The 12,294-nt window shown below is 44.1% G+C and overlaps 1 protein-coding gene across 1 annotated transcript in view; it reads right to left on the bottom strand.

Annotated features, from left to right (window-relative positions):
* Window positions 1-12,294, bottom strand: part of ryr2a (ryanodine receptor 2a (cardiac)) — a gene marked incomplete at its 3' end in the record, with an annotated part of 479,882 nt that overhangs the window by 195,795 nt on the left and 271,793 nt on the right. The window contains exons 65-67 of the mRNA XM_079260659.1: window positions 11,562-11,622; window positions 2,273-2,511; window positions 2,107-2,188 (exon numbers count right to left, since the gene is read on the bottom strand). Of these exons, the coding sequence (XP_079116785.1) occupies window positions 2,107-2,188; window positions 2,273-2,511; window positions 11,562-11,622 (382 nt within the window). The remainder of the gene's footprint in view (window positions 1-2,106; window positions 2,189-2,272; window positions 2,512-11,561; window positions 11,623-12,294) is intronic.

Below are 12,294 nucleotides of genomic sequence, written 5' to 3'. Positions count from 1 at the left end.
ATGTGAGAAGCTCCATAAATTCCAGGTGGATACCTCCACAACCACCTGGATCTATGACTACCTCACAAACAGACCCCAGTTTGTGAGACTGAAAGGTTGTGTGTCTGAGATGGAGGTCAGCAGCACTGGTGCACCACAAGGAACTGTACTCTGGCCATTCCTCTTCACTCTGTACACCTCAGACTTCCAGTCCAACTCTGAGTCCTGTCATCTGCAGAAATACTCTGATGACTCTGCAGTTGTGGGGTGTATCAGGGATGGACAAGAAGCAGAGTACAGAGAACTGGTCAGTCAGTTTGTTAAATGGTGCGGTGACAATCATCTCATATTAAATAGCAGCAAAACAAAAGAGATGATTGTTGACTTCAGGAGGAAGAAGAATAAACAAAGCACTGTTTCCATCCTGGGAGAGGAGGTGGAGGTGGTGGAGGAATACAAGTATCTTGGAGTTCAGCTGGACAACAAACTGGACTGGAAATGCAACACTGACTACATCTACAAGAAAGGTCAGAGCAGACTGTACTTCTTAAGGAAGCTGAGATGGTTTAACGTCTGCACCAAGATGTTGCATATCTTCTATAAGTCTGTTGTGGAGAGTGCAGTCAGCTTTGCAGCATCTGCTGGGGTAGTAGCATCAGAACCAGAGACTTGAAGAGAATCAACAAACTGATCCAGAAAGCTGCTTCTGTGCTTGGAGTAACTCTGGAGCCGCTGGAGCTGATTGTCCAAAGAAGAATGCTGCACAAGCTGATGAAGATGATGGAGGATTCTTCACACCCTCTCCACAACACAGTGATGAAACAACAAAGTGTGTTCAGTGAGAGGCTTCTTCAGGTCCGATGTAAGACTGAAAGATACAGAAGATCATTCCTGCCAGCAGCCATCAGCCTCCGGAACAAGACCTCCTCTAGTTATTATTATATACTACAGTATTTCCCTTTGGGGATTCATAAAATATTTTTCATTTCATTATAATGAGTTTACAATCTGTCACCCTGCTTATAATACAACTGTTTTTCAGGGATCATAATCAAATAGTTGATGTGGTGAATAATTTAAATGTGTTTCGAGAAATACGAGAGTTAAAAATAAATGTGGACTTGTGGAATGTCGGTCTTGTTTCCACTGAAAAATCCAACGTATCTCATCACACCCTATTACCAATTCAGGAGACTGTTACATATCTTTTATTTAAAATAATTCTTTTTTGTATATTGAAAGAACTTGATATAAACTGAATTCTCAATTTTCAGAAGAATTTTCAGAAGAATTCTAATGTTGAATGGCTGCCGGCATGAAGCACCTCAATCTCTCCGTCCTGCAGTAAAAACAGAGGAGTAGTTCACCACCACGTCTTGGTTAATCAGGGTGTCCAGTGTATGATCTGAGATTGCTCAGTATCTCCTTTGTGAGTCGCTCCACCACATCCCTCAGTGGGTCCATCGGGGACTCATGACTGAAGTCATAATGTAGTTGCTTTGAAAGGTTCCTTAGGATTTTAGAGTGTATCCTAGCAACCATTTCTCTGAGAACTTTAAACAGAATTCAGTATTATTAAATAATTTTCTGTATCTGTCTGTTTATTTTTTCTGTCTTCACCTATATCCAGTTCTTACTTTTGTCTGGCACAGAGTTGGCCTGCATCTCTATTTTCACACCACCGTCACACTTCTTGTGGAACAGAGTGGAATCTGCAGGTAAGAAACCTTCATAGCTGTTGTTGAAAAAGACTATCGGCTCAACTGTTATCAGAAGTACTGATACCCACAAAGGAAATTCTTTATCTTTATTTGTGTGAAATACAACTTTCATTTTAACTTCTGATAAATTTTAATGTCTAATTTCTTACAAAAAGCGGCATTTGAGTTGTGCAGTTGAGTGCGCAGCCATGAAAATATGGGGTCTACAGAGACTTATTGGTCCAGAAAAGCAGTTAAGGTTTAACAGCCATCCAGTAAGTGGCACTCTTGTAAATAAGTAAGGGGTCAAGACCTGCAGATCTGAAACGACAGTCTCTGGGAGATATAATTGCTCAAATCTTCTTCTCTACAAATAAATCCAACATGTTTGTTGGAGACCTCTGATGAACTACGGGATGCACTGCACCTCTCAACAAAGATGCTTTTGTTGGTTCCCAGAAAATAAAGGCTGTTGAGGATTCTGTAGCAGGAGACCTGGATGTCGTCCACTGGAAGAAGACAGACACTTTAGTTGAAAAGTTGACATTAACCTCTGCAAGAAACAAAAACTGAAACTTCTTGTCATGACTCACATATGAGATCTTCTCCAAACATGTTCTGTCCAATGTGTTCAAACAAGGAGGAGAGAACCGGCAGCAAAGCGAGGGTGGTGTAGTTGATGATCTGAGTGACGCCTCGTGGCTGCTCTCTGCTATGGGTGAACTGACCCAGCTTCAGGTTCTCCTGAGTCTTCTCCAGATCCTCAGCCACGCTGTCAAAGTACGACCTCAAAGCTGCTTTCACCAGTTCCAGACCAGTCTTCATGACCGTCCTGTTAGAGTCAAGATTTGTCTTATTATGTTGTAGAAAAGGCTGTAGATGTACATGACCTCTAGAGAAGAGACTGCATTCTGCTAGAGGGATAACTAATCTGATTCAGACAAGAACAAATGAAAGCAAACATTATCACATCACAGATAAAAAATCAGGGTTAAGATGCAACAGGGGCTGCCCCGCCTCAGGCCAAGTGGCCCCTGTTGGCTCAGGTGTGAAACTGTGAGAGTGGGGGTAAACTGAGACTTATGATCTGGACTAGTGCGTCAGTTTGAAATACACTTATTCACGAGTGGCTGGTTGTGCCCTGATCCCTGGAGTGCCTGAAATGAGTGTCAGTGTGTGCTGCCCCACGCGGGCTGAGTGCCCAGGGGGTGCTGCTCCTCCTGCTCCTCCTGGTCCTCATGCTCCTCATGCTCCTCCTGCTCCTCCTGGTCCTCCTGCTCCTCCTGCTCCTCATGCTCCTCATGCTCCTCCTGCTCCTCCTGGTCCTCATGCTCCTCCTGGTCCTCCTGGTCCTCCTGGTCCTCATGCTCCTCCTGGTCCTCATGCTCCTCCTGCTCCTCCTGCTCCTCCTGGTCCTCCTGGTACTTCTGGTCCTCATGCTCCTCATGCTCCTCATGCTCCTCCTGCTCCTCCTGGTCCTCATGCTCCTCCTGCTCCTCCTGCTCCTCATGCTCCTCATGCTCCTCCTGGTCCTCCTGGTCCTCATGCTCCTCCTGGTCCTCCTGGTCCTTCTGGTCCTCATGCTGCTCCTGCTCCTCCTGCTCCTCCTGGTCCTCCTGGTCCTCATGCTCCTCCTGGTCCTCATGCTCCTCCTGGTCCTCCTGGTCCTCATGCTCCTCCTGCTCCTCCTGGTCCTCCTGGTCCTCATGCTCCTCCTGGTCCTCCTGGTCCTTCTGGTCCTCATGCTGCTCCTGCTCCTCCTGCTCCTCCTGGTCCTCATGCTCCTCCTGGTCCTCATGCTCCTCCTGGTCCTCATGCTCCTCCTGCTCCTCCTGCTCCTCCTGGTCCTCCTGCTCCTCCTGGTCCTCCTGCTCCTCCTGCTCCTCCTGCTCCTCATGCTCCTCAAGCTCCTCCTGGTCCTCATGCTGCTCCTGCTCCTCCTGGTCCTCCTGCTCCTCCTGGTCCTCCTGGTCCTCATGCTCCTCCTGGTCCTCATGCTCCTCCTGCTCCTCCTGGTCCTCATGCTCCTCCTGGTCCTCCTGGTCCTCATGCTCCTCCTGGTCCTCCTGGTCCTCCTGGTCCTCATGCTCCTCCTGGTCCTCCTAGTCCTCCTGGTCCTCATGCTCCTCCTGGTCCTCATGCTCCTCCTGGTCCTCATGCTGCTCCTGGTCCTCATGCTCGTCCTGGTCCTCCTGGTCCTCCTGCTCCTCCTGCTCCTCCTGGTCCTCATGCTGCTCCTGCTCCTCCTGGTCCTCATGCTCCTCCTGGTCCTCATGCTCCTCATGCTCCTCCTGGTCCTCCTGCTCCTCCTGGTCCTCCTGGTCCTCATGCTCCTCCTGGTCCTCCTGGTCCTCATGCTCCTCCTGGTCCTCATGCTCCTCCTGGTCCTCATGCTCCTCATGCTCCTCATGCTCCTCCTGGTCCTCATGCTCCTCCTGGTCCTCCTGGTCCTCATGCTCCTCCTGGTCCTCATGCTCCTCCTGGTCCTCCTGGTCCTCATGCTCCTCCTGGTCCTCATGCTCCTCATGCTCCTCCTGGTCCTCATGCTCCTCCTGGTCCTCATGCTCCTCCTGGTCCTCCTGCTCCTCCTGGTCCTCCTGGTCCTCATGCTCCTCCTGCTCCTCCTGGTCCTCATGCTCCTCCTGGTCCTCATGCTCCTCCTGGTCCTCCTGGTCCTCATGCTCCTCCTGGTCCTCATGCTCCTCCTGGTCCTCATGCTCCTCCTTGTCCTCATGCTCCTCCTGGTCCTCCTGGTCCTCATGCTCCTCCTGGTCCTCATGCTCCTCCTGGTCCTCCTGGTCCTCATGCTCCTCCTGGTCCTCCTGGTCCTCATGCTCCTCCTGGTCCTCCTGGTCCTCATGCTCCTCCTGCTCCTCCTGGTCCCTGGATGGGACCTCTGCCACCTCTGGGGGACCAGTAGGTGGTGGGATCTGCGGCAGCCACGGGTTCAAGAACCCGGTTGCATTTGCTTGATCTCTGACCACTATGGTTATCATTTTGACCCTACATTTATTAAACTGCTGTTCCAGTTCCTCTGTGCTCTTGTGGGTTACATCTCTAACAAATCCAATTGTCTTCATGTTGTTCTTTTGTCTTCCTATGTTGTTGTGATTCATTATGTTTTTTTTTTCAGCTTGCTTCTCATTTCACAGGTTTCTTGCCGATGTTTGCTGTTTCCTTCCAGGAGTAGAAGTTGCTTGTCTGGCGCTGCCTGTTTACATTTAAAGGCGGAATCTTTTACTTTCTGTCTGGTGTGTCCTTGGGTTATTTTTCATCTCTTCAACCTTTTTTATTCTCTTACGTTTAGTCTTTTCTTTCTTTTGCCCCCACCTGTCCAGTCAGGTGCAGCATCAATAAGTAAATTTGCCAACAGACAAATTAAAAAATAAAATCTAATACCAAGTTGTCACGAGAAGCCTTATTTCCAAAGCAATTGTGCTTGCTATGATGCTGGATAAGTTTGGAAAAAAAACATTAAGATGTTCTTAAGAATAATAGACATTGTTCACCAAAATCTTCTTACAAATCTTCCTAAATGTGTGCTAAAGTTGTTCTTAAGAAGTATTTTACAAAAAAAAACAAAAAACTGTCAGATTCATGAGCATGTTTGCAGACTGCCAAATATGTATCTTTTGTCTGTTTGCACACAACTTGGAAATCGTGTTTTGGACATTCACCTTCAGAGTAGCGCCTGCTTGTTGGTCCTTTCAGCTTCACCAGTCTAACACCTTTCGCACGAGGACTACCTGCTGAGCTAAAAGTCATTCCAGACAGTGTCCTCAACAGGGAGCTCGCCGTGTGCGCCTGATTTTTGCCAACCTTTCCGGCTGACGAGGCCTTGAGGTGAAAATCAAACCAGTTTGATCTGTTTTGCCTCGCAAAAAAAAAGACTCACCGTGTGGTACGAAAGTTACTTACTGAGGGCAGAAATTCAAGTGACCAATCAAGACGCATCCTCCGCTCACATGATTCCAAGATGGTAGAAATGAATGAAGCAGACACAGATGGATATGGAGGAAATGTCACTACTCCTGTTGATGAGACGCTGTTGTCTCTGGCATTTTAAAGTTAGGAGAACATGGGCAACGTCCTGGCTGCAAAGGAGGAAAGGTCAAAGGGTTTATGCTAATCTTCTCCGAGAGATGCGCCTCGAAGATCCAGAATCCCTCTGGCAAAGCCACCGCCTCGACAGAGAATCTCTCGAGAGGGTGTTGGAAATGATGGGCCCATCGATCCGCAAGGTTGATACCATGATGTGAAAGAGTACCAGAGCGAGGCTTGCCATCACGCTCAGATTCCTGGCTAAAGGAATGTTTACAATGTAAATTACATTGCGGGCAGGATGGCTATGGCTGGCCGTTGTTTAAAATGTTAACATGTAATAATAAGGGACATGTCCCCACACCTTTATCAGCTGTTTCAACTGTTCAACCTGCTGTTAGCATGTGGCTATGATTTTTTTCTGAGTCATCTGGAAAACCCACCATGCTCCGGTGGACAGGAGATGTGATAAACGTGCAGGGACATGTAATAAGACACTCCATCAAAATGAATTCTGTCCATTTTGTCTGAAAAGCAAAGCCATCACAGCTATAATTTGCTTGCCTCCCTTTGTATGACCATTCTGGTGTATATTGTAAAAGGTGATTCACTGTAATTTTAGTTTTTAATCTTTTGTAAAACTCATAACATTTGAATGTTTCATATTCAAGTCTGTTATTTCAATTCAGGATTGGAGAAATCAAGTACTGTTGATGAGACATGCCAGGCATTGTACTGCACAATGAGGGAGCAGTATAAGAAGGTAATGATTTGCATTTTATTCAAAACAACTTCACAGCATGCAGTACAGATGCAACAAGTTATCTGAGTTTACAAAAATACATGCTAACATACAAGCCTAACATGTTCCAAAAATAAACTGTAGAATCACACACAAGGAAGATTTGGGTAAACATTCATTTCAAACAATGAACAGAATTGTAAAGAATAATACAGGACTAGTCTTATTTTCTTTAGAAGTCCCACCTGTGTCACTGGTATGGGATGTTGACAAAAACAATCATAAAAGCTGAGGCAAGGAAGATAATATATACACACACTGACTCACAAACTGACACTCACTGGTCAGGAGGCTGTTGAGTAGCCCCAACACACACACACACACACAATGGTCATCTCTGGGAGACAGGAGTCATGTGCATATATGTTGAGATGGTACAAATAATAGTTGAACTTGTTCATCATCCACACTCTGCTGCCGTTTGCATTTCCCAAGTGTTAAAACTCAAAGTAAAAACTTATAGACTTTGTATGTTTACACAATATTTGCAATGAAAACATGACAGTGTTTTATACACTTTGTCGCTGTCAACTGAGACATGATTTTGGTGAACAGAGTTGTATGTTTGTGACTGACCCATTCATGTTGTTGGGGGTGGAATGGTTTGGCTGGTGGCTAAAGTGGAACTATTATGTGCATTTCAGGCTAATTTATTTTTATTTCTGAGCCCAGTAGGGCTGGGATTGATGGAGTTATTGTCACAAATGGCTTTATTTACTTCAGACCGACCCTCTCCGTAGGCTGTCAGATCAGCCTGTGGGCAAAACGAGTGGATTGAGACTCTTCCGCATTAAGCCCCGCCTCCCGAACTGCTTTCACCGTCATTGTAACGTCTCATAAACAGAAGGATTAGGCTCATATGAACTCAATAAAAAATACAAAATACAATGTCAACACATAGCATCCAGCCCTACATGTTGGAATCTGAATCAGAGCCTGAAAACGAAGTGGAAAACAGCAACCCACAGCAACGAATGCAGCAGGATGTCTCTCTTTGGTAAACTCACCAGCCATCGTTGGAAATAACTTTATCCCACATTTTCCACCCGCCTGATGTATTTGTACATGCCCTTGTTAACCAGTAGAAGGTAACCAATCACCCAACCTTATCCCCCGGGACGTCACAAGGATTTCCAAGTAGAAAAAACTCTCTAAGACGACGCCATGGAAACCGAACGGAGAGAGTGCTGGAACTCAAACTCAAACTCAAACATACGTTTAGGTGATAAAAAAAACAGTGCCGTTCACATGTCTGATGAGGATTCAACACTGTAACACTGTAGAAAGCTCAGAAAACTCCACATACCATCACAGCACCCCTTTAAACAGTGGTAAAGGTATTGCGTTGATGGGGTGTGTATGTTGGCCAAGTGTTCCCATTTGTGCCTGAAATAAAATAGAATTAATATGGAATTGGACCATGTTTCTAGTGTATGGATCAAAATCAGACAATGTGTGACATACCGACCAGACGCACACACTGCATTATCTTCCACTGAAAGAGTTGTGTCTTGTTTCTATGAGTAGTTGACTCAGCGAACCCTTTTATCACTCATCATGATATTCTTCAGCATCTTGTTGCCATTTCAGATAGTTTGATTGTGTGATGCGCTGTTTATAAGTAGATGTGTTTGTACCGTTTCCTCCATCAGTTTCACTTTCATAGACAGAAAATGCATCACTTTGCCCATTGTCTAGCACCTCACTGCCAGTTGGATCACACGGTGATGGCTGAAAGGATTCAATCAAAAGCAAACATCAATCATATTTTTCTTCAGGTTCCGACAACAACAGCTTGGAAATTGCCAAGGAATTCAAGGAAAGGTGGAACTATCATTGCTGCTAACAAATTGTCATCCAACAGCCAGAAAACGGTGGTTTGGAGTGCTTCAACTACAAACATTTCCATTACACATTATTACAAATTACAAATGACAAACATTTCACTACAAATAAGTTCCAGTCTAGATTGTGCTGTCTGTTGGCAGCATAACAAGTCTTGAAAGAGTCAAAAATATTGCTATCTTGATTTTTTTAAAGTACAAACTATTTTCACATAGATATTACCTCAAATTAGTTTTTCTTTTTTTTTTTTCTGAGGATTTCATGCCGGTTCGAAGGGTGTGCTGCAAGGAAGATTTTTCTACATATTTTTGGCTCTTTCAAGACTTGTTATGATGAGTCTCCATGGCAACGAAAGACTTGTTTACAATCGGGATCAACTGATTAAACTCCCCCAAATTAGGATTATCAGTGAAAAAACACATCAAATCCCAATAGAGTTGAAAAGAAAGAGAAGAGGATGCAGAGCGGGAGTCAGACAGCGGAGAAAGCGATGGAGATTTAAACCATTTCTCCCGACACAAAAACAACTTAAAACACAAACAAACTAACCTTGTCAGACAAGGTCAGGAGGGAGGCATGAGGCCAAGATCATATTGCTGATGAAGTCCTTAGCAGGACAATAGGCGAGGCTCGGGGCTCCAGAGACAAGGCATCAGCCTCCGGAACAAGGCCTCCTCTAGTTATTATTATATACTACAATATTGAATTTCCCTTTGGGGATTAATGAAGTATTTTTCATTTCATTTCATTTAATTCCTTCGGTGTTATGCTCTGAGCTCTTGTAAATGCAAATTACAAGTTCACATATGTAGATGTGGCGGCAACTGGTCGTGCGGGAGATGCAGGCATATTTGCTAACTCAGCATTAAAGAAAGTCCTGAGTGGAAACTTTGCCACCAGCTGAAGAGAATGGAACATCCACCAGCAGAATTCACTGCCACATAGTTGGGGATGATGCTTTCTCACCATCACCAAGACTGATGAAACCGTACCCACTCAAACCCCTGGACCAACCGAAACAACGTTTTACTTACCGGTGATCCAGGACTAGGCAGGTAGTCGAGAACACATTTGGCATTCTCTCCAACAGGTTCAGGGTGTTTTTGACAACAATCAATCTCAGGCCTGATAAAGTGCAACAAGTCATTTGGCTGCCTGTTGTCTACATAACTATATGGTGGAAAGCAATAAGCTTTCCTACATCTGCATGTGAAGACCCTGCTAACCATACCCTGACTGCTGGTGCCTGGAGGAATGACCCTTCCTGGACAGGATCGAAACCCCAAAGCTGATGCAACTTTACAAAGGCAGCTCCTAACTGACAGCAGCAATTCTGACTCTGGAGCTGTGCCGTGGCAGCACAACAAGGTCAGTCAGTGACGCTATAAAGCAGACAGGAAATAAAGACTAAGTGTGAATTCAGCAGGCTGAATCTGTCTCCAGAATCTGAGAATCTTTCCAACTGTACACATATGTTGTAATTTTGTGATTGATAAATACATGATGGAGGAAATACTCACCAGGTTTGTTGGCCGAGCAGCGACGTGGAAGCAAGGAAAAGCCATTCGGAAATGGTCAGGTGTTTCCTGGCACTTCCACTTGTTTGAGGTTTTATGGCCTTGTTGTAGCTGTTCTGCAACAATCTTATTTTTATTTTTACCCCCTCCACTGACAGGAAAAAGTAATTTTTATTAATGTACTGCATTTGTTATGAATACATCTTGTATTATCCTGCAATAACTAATGATATCATTACATCTGGTAAAGCACATGATACACTGGACATCTGCAAGCCACAGGAGTTGTGGAGAAAGGTTAATCGTACACCATCCAGTCCGACGAGGTGAAATCCTATCAACAGGGATGGTCAGGCCACATTTCTACCAACTTTTCTTCCAAAATGTACTCATGGACAACTTTGCTGTGGGTGGCCCTCAGGACGTTTGTCCCACACGGTGAGTCAAAACAGATCAAACGGGTTTGATTTTCACCTCAAGGCCTCACAAGTCAGAAAGGTCGGTGAAAATCAGGCGCACACGGCGAGCTCCTTGCTGAGGACACCGTCTGGAATGACTTTTATCTCAGCAGGTAGTCCTCGTGTGCGACAGGTGTTAGACTGGTGAAGCTGAAAGAACCAACAAGCAGGCGCTACTCTGAAGGTGAATGTCCAAAACACGATTTCCAAGTTGTGTGCAAACAGACACAGACGGAGGTTGAAATAAAACTGAAAAAATAAACATAATAGTTAAGAGGTCAAATGAAAAACAATAACAATAATAATGATAAAAAAGATTTGCCGGCCTAACTAACTAATTTTTAAGGTGTTAACTTGGTGATAAATCCAACGGTGGACCTTAATGAATTCACACAGCTTTATCTACAAATGGATCATAAATTACTGGTGAACTATCACAGCAGCCTGGAGTCTGGTCCATGAACACATCAAGACACACTGATGGAGTGAAATTCCAGAGGTTGAGGGAAAGGATCTGGTGCACGTGTCTACGACACCGATGGTGTAAAGAAGAATTAAATCTGTTGTGATTGTGACGGGATGAAAATGACTTCTGCTGAAGGAAATGGCAACGTTGGGACACAATCTGCAATGTCTTGCTTTTTGTCTTAAAATCACTCATCGCTTTGTAGTTTTACTAAATGTTATTTAGAAATCTGACAAAAACATTACTGTTGTTTTATTTTTGTATCTCAATTAATGGAAAAGCAAAAAACAGTGAATTTGTTCGGCAATGTCGGCACTCTTGAGACGACTCCTGAATGTTTGTAGAACAAATCCAACATGTAAAAATTTGGTGAGCTTTTGTAAAAAGCTGATGAAGAATTTAAGAACAAATTTGTTCATAAAAATGTTTGCTCCATGAAGACCAATGTGTGTTAAATCTGTTCCAAGCTTTTATATCTCAAAACATGAAAATAATCTACTGATTGTTCCCATATTTTAACGATCACGTCAGATGATCATCCTAGCACACAATGCTCACGAGAAGTCAGAATCAGTAAAAAACGGCTTTTGTGTGTGTGTGTGTGTGTGTGTGTGAGAGAGAGAGAGAGAGAGAGAGAGTGGTGGTTATGTGGCTTCTTTTCCTGGACCGTTTTGGAACTGGTGTTGGAATGAAATGTTTCCTGTTTTCATTACAAAATGAAAATGTCAGCATATAGATGTCATATGAGCGTACCTGGCATCCAAGCTTTGTCCCAGAATCTGCAGACAGTTGACGATTGACGTTGCATTGTTACCTGGGGACCAGAGAGAGTCCACATAAACAGAAAACCAAACTCCTCCATGTGTTGTACTGAATAACTGCAGCTTTTAAGAGAAGAAATGTTTGATCATTGACATTTGCTGTTTTATCATGCTAAATTAAATCCAGATTATTTGTGGCTTTAAACTACAATAGATTGCCTTTTTGCAGAAAATCCTATGAAAAGTTCTGCATATTTTTCTGTACAATTTGCTACTAATTTCCAGTAACCTATGTAACATATGTAATATTCTAATGTAATGTAATATCCTGATTATATCAGAAAAAACCTTTAACAGGGAGGGATGAATACCTCCTGCATATTGTTCCAATACATGCATGTCACTGGACATAGAAAAAGCCTGTAATACCGCCGGCCAACAGGTTTAGCCAATAGTCAACAGATGGACCAAAACAGAAGAGAAGTGCATGTAGGAGCGCCCATAGCAACCACATTAGCAACAGACTCATGACACCTGAAAATCTGGTGAATAAAAATAAGACAATTCAGATTTTCTATTCAATAATTTCCAGTTTGGGGTTCCTTTGAGACGAGCAGCAGCTTTTTCATTGTTGCCTTGATCATTGTCACAGTTTAAAGGTCATATCTGGCATTGTTCCTGAAAAGCACCACACTGCTGAGGATCTGAGGGCGGCTGCTGGACAC

The sequence above is a fragment of the Telmatherina bonti genome (genome assembly GCF_933228915.1).
Source record: "Telmatherina bonti genome assembly, chromosome: 21".
Taxonomy (NCBI): Eukaryota; Metazoa; Chordata; class Actinopteri; order Atheriniformes; family Telmatherinidae; genus Telmatherina; species Telmatherina bonti.
This window is presented reverse-complemented; position numbering and strand designations above follow the sequence as displayed.